This window comes from Triturus cristatus, chromosome 10 (assembly GCF_964204655.1).
Source record: "Triturus cristatus chromosome 10, aTriCri1.1, whole genome shotgun sequence".
Classification (NCBI taxonomy): domain Eukaryota; kingdom Metazoa; phylum Chordata; class Amphibia; order Caudata; family Salamandridae; genus Triturus; species Triturus cristatus.
The window spans coordinates 587,577,917-587,602,322 of NC_140593.1; the positions used below are offsets into that span (position 1 = coordinate 587,577,917).

Below are 24,406 nucleotides of genomic sequence, written 5' to 3' on the forward strand. Positions count from 1 at the left end.
TAGGGTACCATTTACTAGGGGCTGACATGTGGCTAGGGTTTGCCAATTTGGAGTTTGTGTGGTTTAAGGAAGGAACATAGGCCCTGGGCACCTGATTGGCAGGAACCCAGGGTACACTTAATCGAAGTACATTCAGCAATTTAGCAAAAAGTGGGGGCATACCATGCAAGAAAGATGGCACTTTCTCACAAACGCACTTTTGATCAGCTGGTCAAGGACATTGCTATACGCTTTTCCTCCTCTCCCCCTCATCCCAGCTGTAATACAGAAATTCTACAGGACCAGAACTCGGATGATCCTGATTGGTCCGGAGTGGCCCAGTCAGTGGTGGTATCCGGATCTACTCCAGCTGTCAGAGGTGCCACACCGGAGGTTGCCTTGCCTACCGAACCTTCTGACCAAGGACCAGGGGAGAGTGTTCCATCCCAACCTCCCCTCTCTTCGCTTGACGGCATGGCTCCTGAATTCATCCAATACGGACACTTAGATCTTCCAGTGGACTGTATGAACATCCTCCGGGAGGCAAAAAGACCCTCCACTAAAATCTTTTGCCTTCAAGTGGAAGAGGTTCTGCATTTGGTGCAGAGATGGCCCTTGATCCGATCCGGGGTCAAGAACAGGTTATTCCCCCCTACTTATTGTACTTGGCAAAGTCTGGGTTGAAGTACGCTTCCATCAGAGTCCACTTAGCTGCTATCACAGCTTATAGGAAATCTCCTACCCAGGTCTCATTCTTCCAGATGCCGGTAGTCAAAGATTTCTTAGAAGGGCTTAAAGTATTTCCACCAGTGAGGTCTCCTTCCCCTTTGTGGGAACTCAACATTGTTCTCTCTAAGTTGATGGGAGCCCCTTTTGAACCGATTCATAAGGCATCCTTGCAGCATCTGACCTGGAAGGCTGCCTTCTTAGTAGCCATCACTTCTGCCCGCAGGGTGAGTGAAATTCAGGCCCTCTGCTGCAAGGAACCTTACACTGTTTTCCATGCTAATAGACTGGTGCTACGTACTCATCCGAGCTTCCTGCCCAAGGTGGTCTCGGACTTCCACATTAATCAGGTGATCACGTTGCCCACCTTTTTTCCTCAGCCAACCATTCCCCCGGAGAGAGCTTTACATTCTCTCTACCTCCGGAGGGTATTGAAATTTTATCTTGCTAAGACCCTTTCGCTTAGAAAGTCTGACAGGCTCTTTGTCAATTACGGTCTAACGAATACCGGGCTGGCTGCCTCCAAGAGGTCCATTTTTAGATGGATTGTCTCATGTATAGCCTTGTCCTATCAGCTGTCTCACAAGGTTCTGCGGGGTAGACCAAAAGCACATTTTACTCGATGGAAAGCTCCAACTGTAGCTCTCCTTCGCAACGTTCCCATGTCTGAAATTTGCAAAGCGGCTACATGGCGCTCAGTACATACTTTTACACGCCATTATTGCCTAGATTCAGACGCACAGGCAGACGCCCAGGTGGGGCAGGCCTCTTTGAGGAATTTGTTTGCATAACTGCTATGCTAATGTGATATTAATGCATGTTCTAAATGCTAAACTGCTCGTCCGCGAGACTTTGGGTATGGGCTTGCTACTCTATTCATAGATTATGACTATTGATGAGTATCCCCTGGATGAGAAGGATTAGTTACTTACCTGTAATCCTAGTTCTCATCCAGGGGTAATACTCATCAGTCATAAGCGACCCACCCACCTCCCCGGACGACCATTTTTTCTCCTTAAATTAGTGTTGCAGATCTACTCAGGTGCGAGGGCACCGTCAAAGAACTGGACCAACTGCCACCTGTGGTGCATCATGAGAGCAGGGGGTCTCCTGCAGGCCTTTAAGGCACGGTCCCCCTACTCTAATGCCTTAAAGGCAAGGCGTCAGTTTTCTTTGTTTCTTGATACTCTACTGCAGCCTACAGGCAACTGTTTCCAAGAACTGTCCCAGGACTGAATCTAGGATCCAGTCCTGGAGTTAAAGTTATCCTGAAAGTAATCCAGTGCACATAACTTAAAATTCCCACAGAGCTCAATGTATTATTGTGTTTGAAATTGTGTTGACTATTGCAACAAAACTGTAACTATTGCATTCAAAAGTCAATTGCCTATTGCAAAGTATTTAACTAAAGCATCTCATTCTGAGAAAGTATATTTTGATACCTATTGTTGGTTCTAAAATAAAACCATATATTTTTTTTATACAAACCATTGGCCTAGAGTTCAGTTCTTGTGTGTGAGACCATTTGCTGACTGTGTGTGCAACTAATTCTTTACACTGTCCTCTGATACTGCCTTACTGCTCGACCAAGCTACCACTTTAGAGTAAGGTTATATCTAACTTTAGCCTCTGCCAAACCTCTGGGCACTGTGTACTCTGTATACCCTGTAACTATTTGGGAACAGTATATGCAGAGCCACTTTCTCACATCAGCTGACGAGATAATCTTGCCTCAAGACCTTCACTCCGTGTGCGTTTTAAACTCTTATTATTTGTGAAGCGCATCGCTGCCCGAGGGCTTCCCTGCACTAGTGAGTGATCATGAGTAAACTTAACGGGGAAACAGGCAAGTCTTTAGGGTTTTTTCTAAAGGAGGTTTCATTCGGTAATGACCTGAGGTCAAGTGGGAGGGTGGTCCACAGCCTTGCTACCAAATGGGCAAAGTACTTACCTCCCCATCTTGCCCTTTTGGCTCTGGATGTCTTGTGGAGCTGAAGCTGGGAGGATCTTAGATGTCTAGCGGGGGTGTACCTGGATATCAGTTGTCTGGCTTTTGTGGGCCTTTTTTGTTAATGACCCTATGTGCTATACAAAGGGATTTAAACTTGATTCTGGCTTATATTGGCAACCAGTGAAGCTATTTAAATGATTCTTTAACTGATACGTGCTTTAATAAAAGTCTGGCCGCCTCTTTTTGCACCACCTGGAGTCTTTGCTACATATTTTGGCGAGCCCACATCCCACATAAAGCGAGTTGCCGTAGTCCAGGCGTGAAATTATAATGGACTGAATGACCGTTTTTGAGAAAGGGCCCTCTTTCTGCATGGTTGCCCCCCCTTTTTTTTGCTGAATTGCTTATGTACTTTGACGGAATGTGCCCTGGGCTCCTGCTAATCAGGTACTATAGAAAGCTGGCTCTGTATATACTATACCAAAGTGAGGTATAGTGTGCACAGTCCAGTGCAACCCCAAAGGTAGGCAGAGGTAAAATTAGATAGAACCTTATTCTCTATTTGTGGTAGTGTGGTAGAGCAGTAAGGCAGTATCCGAGAACAGTGTTAAGCATTTGTTGTACACAGTCCGCAAATGAATTCACACACTCAAAGACTGAACTTCAGACCAATTGTTTTTGTATAAAAATATTCTTTTAGTTATTTTATTTCTACAACCAAGCAAGCCTATTTATTATGCACTCTTGTTACACCCTCAGCGGCACTAGGGCGGCCGGGTGCAGTGTGTTGAGGCCTAATGTTATCCAATGGGGAATAGGGGGCCTCCGGTTGGTGGCAGCTGGCAAGCAGGCCACTGGGTTATGGGAGCAAAGCTCCTGGACCGTATCTCAGGGCAAATGGGGAACCAATTAAAACCATAAGTGCACCCTCAGCGGCACTAGGGTGGCCTGGTGCAGGGTGCTGTTTCGAGGACGGATGCCCTGTTTCCAATAGAGAACCTCTGGTTGCAAAAGCACTGCAGGCAGGGAGACTAAGGATTTCTGTGTGCGACCACCACTTCGAAAGGTAAGTTGGGATGCTGGCAGTTGGTTAGGCACCGTCATTTTGGGCGCACAAGGCTGTGGGGTGTCGGGTGCCGGGGTGCCTTTTGGGGTCGGATTTTCTTGCCAGCTCCTGGTCTCGGTTAGGGGGGCCTTCTGGGTTTAAGCTGCAGGTGTCTGCTTGAGGCAGGTCAGGGGTCGCCGTATCTCGGTGTAGGATCGCTTAGGTGACCTCTTGTTTGCCCACTCAAGCTCGGGCTGTGGACGGCAGGTGCGGAGTGGGGCGGATTCGCTGTCTCCGGCTGCCGCCAGAGGTTGCAGTTGAACAAATCTGGTGTTCACGGGAGAAGCAGTCTTTGGAAGTAAAGGCAGGCCGGTCCTCCAGTGTTTTTGAAGTTGCTGGCTGCAGGACACACCAGGACTTCGCAGGAGCAGGTTCGAGGGGGAGACAAGCCAGTAGGTCTGGGGCCAAGTCATTGGGCGTCTTCCTCTTGTTAGTTGCTGCACGTCTGTTGGGTGATTCTTCTTGTAGTTTCTTGTCTGAGGAGGCGTTACAGGTAAGTAAAGGTCTGGGCCAATGGGTCCCTTCCTTGGGGTGGGTACACCCCCCTATTATGCCACCTTCCAATGGGAAGGGGGTATATGCCTCTCTGGTTGGCTGGGTCCCCCAATCTGCAAGATTGCCAGGACTGAGTTGTGCTTCACCTCGCCTCTCCCACCTGAGTGGTGAGGTTAGCACAGGTGGGCACACTTCTCTTCCTCACTACTTTTTCCTGCCGGTTCTCCTGCCTGGAGTGGGGGGTCAGAACCAGTGGGGACCAGTTGCTGAAAGCAGCAATTGGCCTGGGGAAGCTCACAAGAGCAGCAAGCCTTTGAAGCTTCACCTTCGTGAACCCTGCCTATCTAGTGGGATGAGGCTTGGCACCTCGTCAAAAAGTGATGGCAACTATGCAGAAAGAGGGCACTTTTTCACAGGTATTCAGGGATGTAGGTGCACCACGGGTTCTCTTCTCCAGGGCGGCTGGATGCAGGGGTATCTTTTGAGGTCTGTTTTCACCTTGCTGGTCCTCTGCCGGTTAGGGGTCTCAGTGCAGAGGCTGCAAGTGACGTCGGTGAGTCCTGGATGGGTCAACCCATGGTGGACTTGGACTCTTGAGCCCTGGGGGACCTCACTGGGACCAGTGGGCTACTCTAACTCTGACTGTAGGCGACGGGAGCAGTGGTGATTCCAGGCGTCTGGTTTCTTTGTACTCAGCAGGCTGTCTGTCTTGGGAGTTTTCTTTTGAACAGAGCTGCTGTTCACAGGACATCCGGTATTTTCAGAAGGCAGTCAGTCCTCCCAGAGTGCTGGAGGTTGCTGGCTGAAGGTCATGGTGACTTTTGGTGCAGGATATCTGGATACTGTAGTCTGCTGGGCATCTTTCGTCCTTCGTAGGTTGCCGGAACGTCTTCTTGGTTCAGGGCTGCCCCCTAAATACTGTATTTAGAGGGCATTTTAGGCGTCATAGGGTGACTACGCCCTTGGTATGCTTACTCCACGTGGAAAGTGGGCACAATCCCTAATCGTGATTGGAGAGTGCCTGCCTTCAGCAAGATGGCTGCGGTCGGTACATCTTCTGGGCTGGCTAATTTGTCCTGCCTGTCTTCCCGCCGAAAAGGAGGGGAGACAGAAAGGGAGCCTGCTCCTGATAGCAGGATAGGCTGGGGGTTGCGATACAAAGGCGGCAAGGACTTTGAAGCTCTCCTGCTGCAGATGGCTCATCCTGGCCTGGGGAAGGTGCGACCTCCTCCTGCCCAGGAAAGGCTTTGTTTCTGGGCTCAGGGAGCAAAGTCCCCCACCCCAAGGGTCCAGAAACATGCCTCGTGGTAGGCTGGTGTGTACCAGTCAGGGAACTGACCAGAGGGTGGGCGTTTTTCAGGGGGCATCTCTAAGATGCCCTCCATGTGCATTTTTCATTAAATCCCACACTGGCATCAGTGTGGGTTTAATGTGCTGAGAAGTTTGATACCAAACATCCCAGTTTTCAGTAAATCAATTATGGTGCTGTGTAGTTTGTAATGACAAACTCCCAGCACCATATGCTCATAATGGCAGCACTGCACTTGCAATGCCCAAGAATGGACTTGAAAGAAACCAATAAAGGGTTTGGCTGCTAAGCAGCAATGCCATGCCAACTATAATCACAAAACAATGAAAATGCCAATGCTGCTAATACATCAAGAGATATGTTTAAACAAAAAATTGAAAGATGTTTGTATTGTGGCGGTCAAATCTTTTTTATATGAATTGATGAAAAAATATTGGGAATAAATCCAACGGAACAGGCGATTGTTGTGACATTGTTTTTTTCAATGCACGGTTAAAAGAATCTTGATGTATTAGCAGCATTGGCATTTTCATTGTTTTGTGGAGAATGGACTTTGGCACTGTAGGGGTACAGGGCTCTTGCACCTATACCCTTAGCACTCGTATAGTGTACCCAGCTAGAGGGTTGGCTGACCTATGCCAGGGCAGTAGGTTGTAGGAATGGCACACAGGGGTGTCATGTCGACTGTTCACTTTGTTCTGCACCAAAACACGCAGCCTGCAATGGCAGTGTGTAAAGGTGCAGGACCTGTCAGAGTGGCACAATAAGTGCTGCAGTCCTTAGAGGGCTTCCCTGGCCACAGGGCGCCCTTGGTACCTTTTACAAGGGACTGACATTTGCTCAAAGATGTGCCAATTGGGGGTACAAGGTACAGTTTTGTGAAAGAACACATACCCTGGGAACCTGATTGGCAGGGACCCAGGGCACATCCAGTCCAAGTGCTTCAGTAGTCCGGTAAAAAGTCGGGTGGTTACTGTGAGAATAGGTTGTATAACGGATGATTTTTGTTTTTTTAAACATAATGAAGTCCTTAACACAGTTGAATATGGCAGCTAAATATTGGTTTCTGTATTTGTAGATGCCCCTGAAGAAGGGAATTTACTTCCCGAAATGCATTGGGTTGTTTTAATAAATGACATGGGATGTGGAACCCAATTCGGACTCCTGTGCTTTTGTGAAACATATACGCCTATAAAAGATTGAGTAAAATGAATTGACTACTAAACAAGAGTAAAGGAATAATACGGGTATACATTGAAGAAAAGTAAGAGAAAAACGGAAAATAAATTGATTCATTTGATTCAAACTCATAAATGTGGCAGTGCAGCCTGATGGAATTGAAAAAAAGGGGTTCCTTGTGAAGACATGACTGTGAGAAAGTGCCATCTTTCTTGCATGGTATGCCCCCCCTTTTTGCTGAATTGCTGAATGTACTTTGACTGAGTGTGCCCTGGACTCCTGCCAATCAGGTGCCCAGGGCCTTCCTTCCCTAAAACAAACCAAACCCAAATTGGCAAACCCTGGCCACATGGTACCCTAAGTACCCAGGGCTTTGTGACCAAGGAAGGCCTCTAAGAGCTGCTGCACTCCTTGTGCCACTCTTAAAGGCCCTGTACCCTTACACAAACACACTGCTCTTGCAGGCGGAGTGTTTGGGTGCAAGACAAAAACAAAGTCGACATGGCACACATCCCTGTGTGCCATGCCCATCACATACACTGCCATGGCATACATCAGTCACCCCTCTATCTGGGTGCCTTATGCCAATGGTGTGGGCACAGGAGCAGGAGCCAGGTCCATTCCTGAGCCCTGTAAGTGCAGGGCTGCCATTTAAGAGTACATGGTGCCGAGAGCTCGTCAAACACGAGCTCCACAGCACCATAAAGGCAACACTAAAGACTGAGAAGTTTGGTATCAAACTTCACAGCACATTAAACCCACTCTGATGCCAGTGTGGGATTTAATGTACCCAGCACCCCAGAGGGCATCTTAGAGGTGCCCCCTCGAACCTAACCTACAAATCCACGTCTGCTCTGAGGCTGCGTAGGCTGCCACCCAGCAGACATGTTGCTAGACCCCTGGGTAGGAGAGCCCCTGCTCTCCTGGTCCTGCAACAATGCACATCCTGGGCGAGGTGCTAAATCTCCTCCCCCCCCCAGGATGGGCAGGGGGAAGCTTCAAAGTCATGCCGCCTCTGTGAGCTTCCCCAGGCCCCTGCAACCCCCCACTCTGGCGGGAAGCTTTGGCCGGAAACCCCAAATAAGGACCGGGGATGTGCCAGCCTGCCAACCCCACCCCTCAGGTGGGGGAGGCGAGGTGAAGCACATCTCCGGGCTCTCGCCATCTTGAAGATGGGGAGCCCTACCCTATCAGGACTAGGCTACTGCCCCCTCCCACAGGAGAGAGGCAGGATAGGGGGTGTACCCACCCCAGGACGGGGACCCATTGGTCCCTGCCCTTCACCTACCTGTAACGCCCCTAAATCTAGTATTTAGGGGCACCCTGAACCTTACTTCCCCAGATTCCAGATTCCAAACTACGAAGAGCAAGAAGAAAGAGGACCTGCCCTGCAGCTGCTGAAAAGAGGAAGACACCAACTGCTTTGGCCCCAGCCCTACCGGCCTGTCGACCCACGAACCTGCTCCTGCTCCAGCCCGGCATCTCTTGTGGCCAGCAACCTCACCAACCCCGGAGGACCAGGCTACCTTTTGGCTCAAAGCCCCTGGGACTCCCATGAATAGAGGCTCTACTCGAAACCTATCTCTAACCCCTGGCAGCAGCCCGGAACCGCGAACCCAGCGCACACTGCACCAGCCGAGCCTGGCCAGTGCCGGAGTGAACAAAGACCCTGAGGACGACCCCACGGCGACTGTGACCCAGAGTCCGGCACCCAAGGACCTCCCTCGACACTCCTGAAGAAGCCTGTAGCCTCAGAACCAGGTGCCCCCCCAACCGCGATCAACAGAGGGTAAGATTTCCCGACACCTAAAGGCACCCCTGCACGCGGCGCCCCAAGGCCCCCTGTGTCCAATCCCGGGGTACCTACCTATCCTCCAACTACTCAACTTACCTCTCGAAGTGGTGGTGGCACCTGAAGAGTCCTCGTCCCCGAGCTTGCAGTCTTTTTCTTTACCGGAGATTTCCCATTGAAATTCATTGAGTGCCCGAAGGCTCAAAAGCACTCTACACCCAGCCGCCCGAGTGGCCCTGGCAGTGGAAACTCTACTCCTACCTACTTCCCACTTGCCCAGAGTAAGTGACCAGGAGCCCAGCTCCCACAGCCGCGTGGCTTGCCAGTCAGCAGCCACCAAACAAGGCCCCCCTATCCCTCATAGGATAACATTGGGCCTAACTCTCTCTGCACCCGGCCGCCCTAGAGCTGCTGAGGGTGAACCAACTGTACCTACCTGACCCTGGGAGACCCCTGAGTCTGTGCCCAGAACCTCAACTCTGCCAGTCGAGTACTTACCCTTAAACCGCAAACTCTATTTTCCTCATAGGGTAACATTGACTGGCTTTTTCCTGAAATTTCTTTTAAGTGTGGACTTTTCAAATATTCACCAGAAATCAGCCGAGTGACAAACTAATTTACTCACCTGCTCTTAGGTGAGCTCCCAGTGCTGGATCTTGGTGCCCAGCACTGACTCTGAAAAATACCTACAACTGTACTTACCCTTAACTCAATTTTCTTCCATAGGAAACCATTGTCTGTTTTTTTTCTGTGAAATTTCTTCTAAGTGTCGATTTCTGCAATCTTTAAATATTCTTCAAAAATCGTATAATATCTGAAAACGTAATTACTTACCTGTTTTGGATAAAGGTCCCAGTACTGAGTCTAGGCACCCAGTACTGGATTACAAAAGTAACGAGAACATACTGTACCTGTAACCTGCATTTTCTTCCATAGGGAATCATTGACTGTTTTCTCTGAAATATTTTCTAAGTGTCAACTTTTAAAATAGCTAAATATTAGTTAAAAATCATTACAGTACTTAAGTCGACTTTTATCACTTGAGTCTGAGAACTGACCCAGGACTGAATCTAGGATCCAGTCCTGGAATTCCAAAAGTAATCTAAAAAGTAATCTGTTGCAAATAACTTGAATGTTCGAGGCATGTGGGCTGCTGAATTCATATCTGTGCATAGATCGCCGCCTAGTGTTGGGTCCGGATGTTTGCACGTTGTTGTCCTGGAAGAGTCTTCGAAGTATCCTGGGATAGGTGACTCCTCCCCTGGACTACAGTGCGCATGGGCATCCTCTCCATCCTCAGATTGTTTTTTTCCGCCATTGGGTTCGGATGTGCTTATCTTGACTCAAGTTAGGAAAAACTTTTTACAGGCCAAAAGGCCTTTAGTTAGCGTCGGTACTGTTCCCGATCGGTATCGATAGTTATTTGTTAGTTTACTAACTTCAAGAACAACTTTTTCGCATCATACCCGACCATCGACCCGACATCGACGATGGAATCGAGGACACCATTCAAGCGGTGTCCTGTATGTAATGCGAAATATCCCCATGTCGACGTCCACCCGGTGTGCAACAAATGCCTTTCACCGGATCACGACGAGTCTACATGTAGTGCCTGTGCCCGATTCCGATCCAAGAAGACTCTCCGGAATCGACGAGCAGCGAGACTTGAAGCGCAGCAAGCGGCACCAGCCCCGACCAACATCTTCAGCGCCGAGGACGAAGATGTCGAAGACGTGGAGAACCTACCCTCCAGCCCCGCTTCCGAACACGACTCCGGATCGGAAGACATCGAAGAACGACTCTTTCACAGAGACGAAGACGACACCGAGGTAGGAGACTACGATGAGGCCTTGGGGGCCGAAGAGAGTAGCTCCGGTGACGAGCAAGGCCTACCCGTACAGACTGAGGATATCCCAGTGCGTCAGTCTATGGCTCCGGTCGAGGGATCGCCTTCGGGCCTTACCCAAGACCTATCCCGCAGTTCTGAGGCCCCGCCCTCTGGCCCGGCCTCGGACATTCAGCGGCAGCCATTACTACCCAAAACGACTGGTTTTCCTTAACCGAAACCGAAAGCTGTTTTGGTTCATCAGAAACCGAAACTGAAAGTGACACTGGTTGGATCGAAGCCCACCACACCTTCGACGCCAGCCAAACCAGTCGGCACCGACCGCACCAAACGGGACTTCGGTGCCGAGCTTGCAGCAGCCGACGTCTGCGCCGACACACGGAAAAAGACCATCGGTACCGCCAAACCGCCTCGGCTCCCGGCACCGAAACAATCGGCTCCGGCCACAAAGGTCAAAATGGCTGCTGCGTCTCACACCGCTTCGAAAGCAGCACCAAAGGCACAATCATCGACGCCGTCGACAGCTACTACCTCTCCTCGACTCGATGACCCAGTGGCGCCGAAGAAGTCCACGCCCGCCTCTACAGAACCGGTCGGCGCCACAGAACCGTCGGCGCTCCAGGTGCGGCAAGTTGCAGCGTCCTTGCAACGCATCAAAGACAAGGCAGCCCTCCAGGACACGTCAGGCTCCGAGCCGAAAAAAGCTCAAAAGGCTTCTCCGGCACCGGCCAACATCACTTTTGGCCTGCCACCATCCACGGCCCCAAAACTGTTCGAAATCAGAACACGTGTCACCCACACTAGGATCACACCTGCCGAACGCTCTCCTGCGGAGACGTCACCATCACACATCGATGCCGACACCGGCAGAATGATGCTCCACAAGAGGAGAATAACTTCCGAGCCAGCTTTGGACTCCTACCGGATCCCGCTAAAGAAAAAGCTGCCAGTGGATTCGGAACCAGTTCTTTACGAACCTTTCCATACCTCTTACCAAGATCCACAGTCCTTCTCTCCGACACACTCCGAAACAGACGTCTTGGAGGACTACATGGGTGACCACGTCCCCTACCCCGGAGAGATGGACCCTGAAGGCCAACAGGACCCTGACCAGGCTTGGGATGACCCTGTAGACCCGGGTGCACCTATGGATACACAGGACACGCAGCTATATGGCGCAAAAACGTCTCCCACAGAGGACACTGCCGCATTCAACGCCCTCATTGAACGTGCTGCGGCCAATCATGGTGTGCAACTCCACTCTGACACCATCGAGGACGATTTTCTCATGGATACTTTCGCATCCTCAGAAAGGAATATCAAAACTCTACCCATGTTGAAAGGTGTCCTCAAACCAGCAAAGGACATTTTCAAAGAACCCACCAGGGCAAGAGTAATAAACCCCAGGATCGACAAGAAATATAGGTCGGCGCCTGGGGACCCTACCTACATTAGAGGCCAGTTGCCTCTGGATTCCATAGTAGTCGCGAATGCTCGCAAACTGGAACACTCGCAGACGACAGGGGATGCTCCTCCCCCGGACAAAGAGTCCAAGGTGCTAGAGACCTCCGGCAAACGGGTTGCAGCCCAAGCAGCTAACATATGGCGTATTGCCAATACTCAGGCGCTCCTAGCTCGCTACGATCGCGCACATTATGACACATTAGAAACATTGCTCCAACATCTCCCTGACCAATACAAAGAGGGAGCATAGATCCTCATCAGGGAGGGACAACTCCTCACGAACGCATCCATTAAGTGTGCACTGGATGCCGCAGATACAGCTGCCAGAGCCATAAACACTAGCGTCATGCTACGACGACACGCCTGGTTACGAATCTCCGGATTCAAACCTGAGGTACAAAATAACATCCTCAACCAGCCAGTCAACCCCGACTACTTATTCGGGCCAGAGGTTGACACCACCCTAGAAAAAATAAAAAAGGACACGGACACTGCAAAGTCCATGGGGGCTCTCCAAACGCAGACCTTTCGGAGCGGCTCCTTTCGTCGCCCCGGAAATAGAGGAGCAGGTAGAGGACAGAGGTCACAGCAAACCTACAACAAGGGAAACACACAAAGTTCCTACGATAAAAACACCCGGGGTGGATATCGTGGCTCAAGCACAAAGGGCAGAGGATGCGGATACGGAAACACCAGGTCCTCCCCCAAGAACAAACAGTGACGCCCTCTCCCTTCCTCCCGACCACATAACACCTGTCGGGGGAAGGCTACAAAGGTTCCTGTCCACGTGGAACTCCATCACCACGGACAGGTGGGTCAAAGATATTATCAAACACGGTTACTGCCTAGAATTAACCTCAACTCCACCCACAATACCGCCAAAACACCGTCCTATGTCCTCAGAACTTAACGCTCTTACAGCAGGAAGTGCTAAGTATGCTACAAAAAGGCGCAATAGAGGTCATACCCGTCCACGAGCAAGGTACGGGGGTGTACTCCCTGTACTTTTTAATACCGAAAAAGGACGGGTCACTCAGACCTATACTAGACCGGAGACCCCTCAACCGCTACATTCTCTTGGGGCATTTCCACATGCTCACCCTGCAACAAGTCCTACCACTGCTCAAACGGAGACTTCTTAGCCACGCTAGACCTCAAAGATGCGTATTTCCACATACCCATTCACCCATCACACAGGAAATATCTCAGGTTCACTATTCAAGGGCAGCACTACCAATTCAAGGTTCTTCCCTTCGGCGTGACAACAGCGCCCAGAGTTTTCACAAAGTGCCTGGCTACTGTGGCCGCACATTTACGGAGACCACACATTCATGTCTACCCCTACCTGGACGACTGGCTTGTTCAGGCAAAGTCAGCCCAGCAATGTGCCAACCACATGTCCCGCACCATTCACCTTCACAGTCTGGGGTTCTCACTAAATTACCCAAAATCCCATCTCCAACCCGCACACGTACAACAGTACCTAGGTGCGACCATAGACACTCTGGCGGCCACAGCTCAGCCGAATTTAGTGAGAATCAACAGCATGCAAATGCTGATTTCCAAGTTCAAACCCCAACACTCCCTTCCTGCGCGAGTGTTCATGCAGTTGATAGGCATGATGGCCTCCTGCATTTTCATAGTCCCACACGCGAGACTACATATGCGCCCGCTTCAGGAGTGCTTAGCACGTCAATGGAATCAGGCTCAAGGGCATCTAAAAGACCTAGTGTTGGTGAGCGGTCGGGCATACAACTCTCTGCATTGGTGGAATCCACAAAACCTTTGCAAGGGCCGACCGTTCCAAGAGCCTGTTCCACAAATAATACTGACAGCGGACGCGTCTCTCCAGGGATGGGGAGCTCATGTACTCAATTACACAGTGCAGGGACTATGGACAACACAACAAAAGAAGATGCACATCAACCTTCTAGAACTGATGGCAATCTTCCTGGCTATGAAAGCATTCAAAGTACACTTGTGCAACAAAGTCGTGTTGATCCGGACGGACAACATGACCGCCATGTACTACATACAGAAGCAGGGAGGAACACACTCTCCACAGTTGTCTCATCTGGCTCAGAGCATGTGGAAGTGGGCCATTCAGAGGAACATGTTCCTCATGGCGGAACATCTCCCCGGCAAGGACAACCAGATGGCGGATCTGCTCAGCAGACACAGCCACCAGATGCACGAGTGGGAGTTACACCCATCAGTACTCCAGCCGTACTTCCAGCAGTGGGGTCATCCAGACATAGACCTATTCGCCACAAGCGAAAACTCAAAATGCCAAAGCTTTGCCGCCCGGTTCCCACATCCGCAGTCGCAGGGCAATGCGATATGGATGAACTGGTCCGGCAGATTTGCGTACGCTTTTCCCCCAGCACCACTGATACTGCTGGTGGCACGCAAACTCAGACAACACTCACTAACACTCGTCCTGGTTGCTCCAACGTGGGCACGCCAGCCATGGTACACCACCTTTCTCGAACTTTCCGTGGTGCCGCATCAAAGGCTGCGGATCAAACCCGCGCATTTGACGCAGAACCATGGAGAGATTCAGCACCCAGATCCGCAACAGCTGAACCTGGCAATCTGGCTCCTGAAGTCCTAGAGTTTGGCTACCTAAACCTGCCACCTGACTGTATGGACATCAATAAGGAGGCCAGGAGACCCACTACCAGAGCTTGCTATGCAGCCAAATGGAAAAGATTCGTCATTTATTGCAATAATAATGACATTAACCCGCTAGACGCATCCATCCAAAACATAATTTGTTACCTCTTACACCTATACCGATGCAGTCTGGCATACACCTCAATACGTGTCCATTTGACCGCAATATCAGCCTATCTCCAGAACAGGCAGCACCTCTCTTTGTTCAGAGTGCCGGCCATCAAAGCATTCTTGGAAGGACTTAAACGAGTAATTCCTCCAAGCCACCCACCAGCTCCAATGTGGAACCTCAACTTGGTCCTCACACGCCTGATGGGTCCACCCTTCGAACCTCTACACTCATGCGAGATTCAATTCCTCACCTGGAAAGTAGCTTTCCTAGTAGCAATCACTTCTTTGAGGAGAGTTGGTGAACTCCAGGCACTAACCGTTCAAGAGCCATTTATACAGGTTCACGCCAACAGGGTCGTACTACGTACCAACCCCAAATTCATGCCCAAGGTGATATCGCAGTTCCACATGAATCAAACTATTGAACTGCCGGTTTTCTTTCAAAACCCACAAACTGTCGCAGAAAGAGCACTCCATACACTAGATGTAAAGAGAGCCCTCATGTACTATATAGACAGGACTAAGGTCTTTAGGAAGACTAAACAACTTTTTGTTGCCTTTGCCCCACACCACAAAGGTAACGCTATCTCCAAAGCAGGTATAGCCAGATGGATCGTTAAATGTATTCAAATTTGCTATCAAAAGGCTAAACGCACATTAACGATTCCCCCACGAGCCCACTCAACACGTAAGTTAGGGGCCTCCATGGCTTTCCTGGGAAACATTCCTTTGCATGATATATGTAGAGCAGCCACCTGGTCCACTACACACACATTTACCAAACACTATTGTGTAGATGTGCAATCAAAACAGCAGGCAGCTGTAGGACAGGCTGTTCTCAAAACTCTTTTTCAGACCGCTGCAGCTGGCACTGGTAGCCGCCGCTAATAGGAGGTACTGCTATGTATTCTATGCACAGATATGAATTCAGCAGCCCACATGCCTCGAACTGAATATGCTACTTACCAGTATGCATCTGTTCTTGGCATGTAGGGCTGCTGACATTCATATCGCCCTCCCTCCTCCCCGGCGCCTGTAGCAGCTGCAGCTCTCAGAATTACTGTAAGCATGGTCATCACTTTCTGTATCTACTCCATCACTGCCACAATGGCGAAAAACAATCTGAGGATGGAGAGGATGCCCATGCGCACTGTAGTCCAGGGGAGGAGTCACCTATCCCAGGATACTTCGAAGACTCTTCCAGGACAACAACGTGCAAACATCCGGACCCAACACTAGGCGGCGATCTATGCACAGATATGAATGTCAGCAGCCCTACATGCCAAGAACAGATGCATACTGGTAAGTAGCATATTCATTACCATTGAGCTCAATGTATTGTTGTGTTTAAAAATAGAGTTGCCTACTGCAACCACTTGTAACTGTTTACTAAAGTCTATTGCATATTGCACAAGTATTTATATGAAACATCTACTGTTGAGAAAGTATATTTTAACGCCAAGTGTTGGTTCTAAAATAAAACAAGCATATATTTTTTTATATATAAACCATTGGCCTAGAGTTCAGTTATTGAGTGTGTGAAACCATTTGCTGACTGAGTGTGTACAATAAATGCTTTACACTGTCCTCTGGTACTGCCTTACTGCTCGACCAAGCTACCACTTTGGAGAGTAAGGTTATACCTAACTTTAACCTCTGTCAAACCCTGGGGGACTGTGGACTCTGTACACCCTGTACCTATTAAGGAACAGTATATACAGAGCCACTTTCTCACCGTTACTGCAACAAAAACCAAACTTCCTACAACCATGCCTTCTGATTTATTCATGACCATCTCTTCTGTACCAAGTGCTAACCATTTGACCACTGTAAAAATTCGCCAGCCATTCAGTTGTAGAGATTTAATCCTGTTTTGTTCCAGTGACTCAGTTTTCTTGATGAAGCTGCCTTAATCAGCTTCTCACATTAATTGATTTCATGGTGTATGCTTCCTTCGGTAATGTGTTGTATCTGCAGAATTTCTATTATTGTGTGCTCTTTCCATGTATTAACATGCCACACACTTATGTTGCAGTCTTCTTAGCGCCAATGTCGTTATCTGCTGATTTGAAACATTCCTGTAGGTCATTGTTAGGCTAAATGTTTACTTAAACATAATCACTGTTTTTAATGCATCACCTTGTTCACACAGGACATGGGAACGGTGGTTCTGGGAAAGCTGGAATCCGGGTCCATTTGTAAAGGACAGCAGTTGGTTATGATGCCAAATAAGGTATGGCAATTGTATAATTTCACCTCAACTGTGTATTTTGATCTGCCCTTTATTTACGGGAGCATTTATATTTTGCAATGTTCTCTAAAAGATATAAATTATAGTATGTAGCTTAAAGCAGCACTGCTTGTTTTCATACAATGTGATTTTGATCAACATTGCAAGGTGTGGCAGAAGCATACTATTTTAATTTGCTGTTCTGGTCTGTATAACTGAACATTTCCAGTCACTATGAAGTTAAAGAACCGTCAAAATGTGGTAGCACATAAAATGTATCTGTAACAAAGCTGAAGAAATTTAGTCAGCAATACTTTTTCTGTTTATAACACCATCTACTTCTCTTGCTTGAGTGAAGATGCTTTAAGGGGGTGTGATATTGTATCTATAGTTGGTGTGTATTGTGGGTGGGGTTATTTGGGGTGTCTGGATTTGGGTTATTTGGGGTGTTGGAAGAGGCTTGCATGTTGCACAGGGTTGCTCCTTTTGCATTAGTGCAAGCACATTTGTGGTTTTGCACAGAATTTTGCTCATCCACAAACATATGCTGTGCTCAATGGCGGGCCCACAATGACGGAAGCATAGATCTGGAACGAGTGTGGGTTAATGGATTGGCAGTAGACTCACAACTATCAGAAAGCTATGACAATGGTCTTACTCCGGCAAGTCAAACAGGATGACCTGGTTAGCGTTGGGAGATTTAGGCTTTCCAGTTTATTTGTTTTATTGATCTGTTCATAGCAAGTACACCTACATCAACTGCACATTTTTTCTGATCATGGTAGGTTGTTTTGAAGTTGAAGCTGTAGCTGTGAGCTCAGTGGATTCTTTTGTTTTCCTTCAGAGGCCCTACTTGACTCTGATTTCAAAACCTGAGCGGGGGATGCTGCAGTAGAATACATTCATAATATTGTGGTCGCAATTTCTAGTAAATGTCTTAGCTGATATCTTCAAGGCCTAGATTCTGGGGTGTTTGTATTGGTAAATACTCAGGTGCCTGAAAATCAATCGCCAGTAGCTTAGACCATTTAGAGAGCGGTCCGGCAGTTAGACATGCACCTCTTCTGATCATGATAGGCTGCTTGAATGGATTCACTTGACTCTACAGGCACCAAGTGACCTCACCGAATGCACTGTTAACTTCTTGGGAAAATGTGATGGTCATGGTCTGTGAGAAGGGTGAACAGCTGGTAAGGTCCCTGGTTAATACGTTGAGATCCTCCTGGGCTACTAGAGACCTCTAAGCTATTGAACTCATCTAAATCTAAGATGTATTATACCCCTACAGTCTTGATCAGATTTAGGGAATAATTATCAACACTTCTATTTTTCAATCCTCCCAGTCCAGTATCTAAGTAACAGAATACTTTGACAGAGTATGTTGTGTCTAGGGACAAGCTCTTGTTGAGATGCCAAGTGATGTGCACGTTGGGCTGAATGACCCTCTGCAGACTTATAAAGAATACATTGATGACCTGGTCCCATCTATTACAGGCGTGTTTGAAGCATACAACTACTGCTTCCTCCTGCTCACTTTTAGGGAAGCCATTGAAATGCATGGGAGTCAACAATCACTATATAAACAGTGTGAGAAAGTGCCATCTTTCTTGCATGGTATGCCCCTACTTTTTGCTGAATTGCTGAATGTACTTTCACTGAGTGTGCCCTGGACTCCTGCCAAACAGGTGCCCAGGGCCTATGTTCCTTCCCTAAAAACCTAAAACCCAAATTGGCAAACCCTGGCCACATGTTAGCCCCTGGTAAATGGTACCCCAGGTACCCAGGGCCTTGTAACCAGGGAAGGCCTCTAAGGGCTGCAGCACTCATTGTGCCACCCTTAGAGGCCCTGTACCCTAGCACACACACACTGCCTTGGCAGGCTGAGTGTCTGGGTACAAGACAAAACAGAGTCGACATGGCACACATCCCTGTGTGCCATGCCCACAACCTACACTGCCCTGGCATACATCAGCCACCCCTCTAGCTGGGTGCCCTATGCCAGTGGTGTGGGCACAGGAGCAGGAGCCCTGTGCCCCTACAGTACCCAGTTCCATTCCTGGGCCCTGTAAGTGCAGCGCTGCCAGCTAAGAGAATATGGGGCTGGGAGCTTGTCAAACACGAACTCCACGGCACCATAATGGCAGCACTGAAGACTGAGAAGTTTGGTATCAAACTGCTCAGCACATTAAATCCACATTGATGCCAGTGTGGAATTTAATGTACAAAGCACCCCAGAGGGCATCTTAGAGAGGCCCTCTGAATCCTAAACCTACAATCCACGTCTGTTCTGAGGCTGCCTAGGCTGCCACACAGCAGACATGTTGCTGGACCCCTGGGTAGGAGAGCCCCTGCTATCCTGGGCCTGCAACAATGCACATCCTGGGCGAGGTGCTAAATCTCCTCCCCCAGGATGGGCAGGGGGAAGCTTCAAAGGCATTCCGCCTCTGAGCTTCCCCAGGCCACTGCAACCCCCCATTCTGGCGGGAAGCTTGGCCAGAAACCCCAAGTAAGGACAGGGTATGTGCCAGCCTGCCAACCCCACCCCTCAGATGGGGGAGGTGAGGTGAAGCACATCTCCGGGCTCTCGCCATCTTGAAGATGAGAAGCCCTTCCCAATCAGGACTAGGCTCCTGCCCCCCTCCCACAGGAGAGAGGCAGGGACCCATTGGCCCCTGCCATACCTGTAACGCCCCTAAATCTAGTATTTAGGGGCACCCTGAACCTTCCTTCCCCAGATTCGAAACTACAAGAAGAGCAAGAAGAACAAAGACCTGCCCTGCAGCTGCTAAAAAGAGGAAGACACCAACTGCTTTGGCCCCAGCCCTACCGGCCTGTCTACCATCGAACCTGCTCCTGCTCGGCATCTCTTGTGGCCAGCAACCTCAGAAACCCCGGAGGACCTGGCTACCTTTGAACTCTGATCCCCTGGGACTCCCATGAGTAGAGGCTCTACTCAAACTACCTTTCACCCCTGGCAGCAGCCCGGAACCGCGATCCCAGCCCACTCTGCACCAGCCAAGCCCGGCCGGTGCCGGAGTGAACTAAACCCACGAGGACGACCCCACGGCGACTGTGACCCCGAGTCCGGCACCCAAGGACCCCCCTCTACAATCCTGAAGAAGCCTGCAGCCTCAGAACAGAGTGCCACCCCAACCGCGATCAACAGAGGGTAAGATTTTCCGACACCAAAAGGCACCCCTGCACCCGGCGCCCCACGGTCCCCTGTGTCTAATCCCGGGGTACCTACCTATCCTCAAACTACCCAACTTACCTCTCGAAGTGGTGGTGGCACCTGAAGAGTCCTCGTCCCCGAGCCTGCAGTCTTTTTCCAAACCGGAGGTTTCCCATAGAAACCAATTGAGCGCCCGACGGCTCAAAAGCACCCTGCACCTAGCCGCCCGAGTGGCCCTGGCAGTGAAAACTCTACTCTAACTTACTTCCCCACTTGCCCCGAGTAAGTGACCAGGAGCCCAGCTCCCACAGCCGCGTGGCTTGCCAGACAGCAGCCACCAACCAAGGCCCCCCTATCCCTCATAGGATAACATTGGGCCTAACTCTCTCTGCACCCGGCCGTCCTGACACCGCTGAGGGTGAACTGACTGTACCTACCTGACACTGGGGGACCCCTGAGTCTACTCCCAGAACTTCAACTCTGCCAGTCGAGTACTTACCCTTAAACCGCTAACTTCATTTTCTTCATAGGGAAACATTGACTGGCTTTTTCTTGGAAATTCTTTTAAGTGTGAACTTTTCAAAACTCAAAATATTCACCAAAAATCAGCCGAGTACCAAAAACGAATTTACTCACCTGCTCTTAGGTGAGCTCCCAGTGCTGGATCTTGGTGCCCAGCACTGACTCTGAAAAGTACCCCCAACTATACTTACCTTTAACTCTTTTTTCTGCCATAGGAAACCATTGACTGCTTTTCTGTGAAATTTCTTCTAAGTGTTGATTTCTGCAATTTCTAAATATTCCTCAAAAATCGTAGAACATCTGAAAACGTAATTACTTACCTGTTTTGGATAAATGTCCCAGTACTGAGTCTAGACACCCAGTACTGGATTACAAAAGTAACGATAACCTACAGTACCTGTAACCTACATTTCCTTCCATAGGAAATCATTGATTGTTTGCTCTGAAATATTTTCTAAGTGCTCACTTTTGAAATAGCTAAATATTAGTTAAAAATCATTACAGTACCAAAGTCGACTTTCAACAGTTGATTCTGAGATCTGACCCAGGACTGGATCTAGGATCCAAGCCTGGAATTACAAAAGTAATCTAAAAAGTAATCTGTTGCATATAACTTGAATTTATCATTGAGCACAATGTATTGTGTGTAGAAATAGAGTTGCCTACTGCAACTATTTGTAACTGGTTACTAAAGTCTATTGCATATACAAAAGTATTTTTATGAAACATCTCCTGTCGAGAAAGTATATTTTAATCCCTATTGTTGGTTCTAAAATAAAACAAACATATATTTTTTTAATATAAACCATTGGCCTAGAGTTCAGTTATTGTGTGTGAGACCATTTGCTGACTGAGTGTGTACAACAAATGCTTTACACGTCCTCTGATACTGCCTTACTGCTCGACCAGGCTACCACTTTGGAGAGTAAGGTTATATTTTACTTTAACCTCTGTTAAACCCTTGGGGTCTGTGGACTCTGTACACCCTGTACCTATTAAGGCACAGTATATACAGAGCCACTTTCTCACACCCCCCAACCGCGATCAACAGAGGGTAAGATTTCCCAACACCAAAAGGGACCCCTGCACCCGGAGGCCCCCTGTGCCCATCTCCTGGGTACCTACCTATCCTCCAACTACCCAACTTACCTCTCGAAGTGGTGGTGGCACCTGAAGAATCTTCGTCCCCGAGCTTGCAGCCTTTGTTCCCTTTGAAATCCATTGAGCGCCCGAAGGCTCAAAAGCACCCTTCACCCAGCCGCCTGTGTGCCCCTTGCAGTGTAACCTCTACACCTACCTACTTCCCCATTTGCCCTGAGCAAGTGAACAGGAGCCCAGCTCCCACAGCCACGTGGCCTGCTAGTCAGCAGCCACCAACCAAGGCCCCCCTGCCTCCCATAGGATTACATTGGGCCTAACTCACTCTGCACCCATCCGCCCCTGTGCCGCTGAGGGTGTAACAACCGTACTTGCCTGACCCTGGGAGACCCCTGAGTCTGTGCCCAGAACCTTAACTCTGCCAGTCGAGTACTTACCCATAAGCCGATAACCCAATTTTCCTCCATAGGGTAACATTGACTGGCTTCTTCTGAAATGTGGAGTTTCTAAAACTTAAAATATTCACTAAAAATCAACCGAGTAACGAAAACGATAATACTCACCTGCTATTAGGAGAGATCCCAGTGCTGGATCTTGGTGCCCAGCACTGACCCTGAAAAATATATTCACAACCATACTTACCATTAACCCAATTTTCTTCCATAGGAAATCATTGACTGTTTTTTCTGTGAAATTTCTTTTAAGTGTCGATTTTTGCAAACTACAAATATTCTTTAAAAACCTTACCAACTGTGAAAACGTGGTTACTTACCTGTTTTAGATGGAGGTCCCAGTACTGAGTCTAGGAGCCCAGTACTGGATTACAAAAGTAACGAGAACATACCATACCTGCAACTTGAATTTGCTCCCATAGGGAATCATTGACTGTTTTCTATGAAATTTCTTTTAAGTGTCAACTTTTAAAATAGAAAAATATTGCCTAAAAATCACATCTGAAAGAAACACGTTAGATTCCTCACCTTAGAATATCCCCAGGCGTCAGGCTGGATCCGGAAAGATTTTTCGTCCGCAATAACCTTGCGCGTTGCTAGGCGTAGTCTGCGTCTCCGCGTCAGTCATCGGCATCATGATCGCCGGTATGACTTTGTCGGAGTACTTAGATGCCGCCCACGCGCGCTGATGTCAATTCTTCTTTTTCCTGCGCCAGTAAGCGCCGATCCAGGAAGAGCATACCCTTTTAGTCACTTTTTGACTACACTTTTTTTGAACTCTTTTGGTTCCATTTTCAGTCGACCTCGACTCTGGTGCCGATAGGGATGCCTGGCTTCAAAGCTTGTGATGCCTGTCACTGACTGATGTCGGTTACGGATCACCACCGCCGGTGCCTCTATTGCCTTGGCGCCGACCACGATGCAGTCTACCTCGACTGCCGAGCCTTGACTTCGAAGGCTAGGCAGGAGCGGTCCTGCAAGCTGCTAGAGTTCCGGCAGTTGGCTTCGCACCGCTCAAGGTCCGAGTCGAGGTCGAGGGACCGGTTGCGGAGCTGCAGTCCTCACTGCTCGTCGGGGTTAAAGTCTTTGCGCTCTGGTAAGTCGAAGCACAGCAAGAAGTCGAAGAGGCGACATCGCTCTTCTGGCTCCCCTCGCCGGTCACGCGACTCTGCTGAGGGCTCGGGTGGCACCACCCTCGCGGCTCAGTCGGAGCCGCAGGAGTCCTATCCGAACCCATACCCTCTGGTTCCTGGGTCTGACGTGACTCCAGTGGAGATCAGGGACTTCCTCGTGGCCATGAGGAGCCTGGCTCTGCCGTCGAAGCCTGCTGGCGCGCCTTCGGGCCCCGCAGGCTCGACTGGGAGGCCTAGCGAGCCGGCGGCGCCGTCGTTGACTCTGGTCCCGACGCCGCAGGCCTCCGCGGGATCCAGGCCTGGATCCCGGTCGACCTTACGACTCTGGCGCCGACCCCTCCGGTGCCGCCCCCGGCGCCTCCTTCGGACGACGCCGTTCCCCGGTTTAGTCCCGGGCCCGGCGTCGGAGCGGTGCTGCATCAGACGGGTGACAGGTTCATCTTCCGCCCGGCTCCGATCCTTCCACCTGTGTACCAGGAATCGGATGACGGAGACGACTGGGAGGGGTCTGAGGACCCTCTGGCACGGCAGAGCCAGTTATCTCAGGACTGGGCAGAACTGGGGGATGCGAGTGGTCTTGATACCTCCCCTGACACTGGCTTCATCTCTCCTCAGTCCGTGGCTTCGGAGGAAGGTGCTACATTCTCTGTGGTGCTGCGCAAGGCGGCCGAAGCCCTTGGGCTGGAGCTGCCTGCTGTGGCCGTGAGGACTAATCTCCTCACTGAAGTGCTTCAACCGTCAGCAAGCTCTTTGGAGCCTCTGCTGCAGTTCAATGAGGCACTGATTGATGTTCTGAAGGGCACCTGGTCCAAGCCCTCAGTTCCTCTTGTGGACCGGAACGTGGCCCGGTGCCACCGCCCTGCACCGGGCGACCCCAGTTTTCTGTCAATGCACCCCACGCCAGAGAGCCTGGTTATCCAGGCCTCTACCTCCCAGACCTCCTTCCCGTCCGCTCCCCCGGATCGGGAATCCAAAAGGTTGGAACAGTTTGTGAAGAAACTGTTCTCCTCACTTATTTTGGGATTGTGGTCTATCAACACCGCATGCCTTTTGGACCATTACTCCTACTCCCTGTGGGATACGGTGGAGGATGTGCTGCCCCAGTGTCTGGAGGAGGCCCGGACACGGCTCGCCCAGGCTCTGGCCGAGGGGCGGGATGGGGCACG

The 24,406-nt window shown here is 49.7% G+C and overlaps 1 protein-coding gene across 4 annotated transcripts in view; it reads left to right on the top strand.

The window, feature by feature from the left end:
- Window positions 1-24,406, top strand: part of GSPT1 (G1 to S phase transition 1) — a 583,971-nt gene that overhangs the window by 301,768 nt on the left and 257,797 nt on the right. For all 4 annotated transcript variants that reach the window (XM_085632101.1, XM_085632103.1, XM_085632104.1 and 1 more), the window contains one exon: window positions 16,786-16,866. In XM_085632101.1, the coding sequence (XP_085488227.1) occupies window positions 16,786-16,866 (81 nt within the window). The remainder of the gene's footprint in view (window positions 1-16,785; window positions 16,867-24,406) is intronic.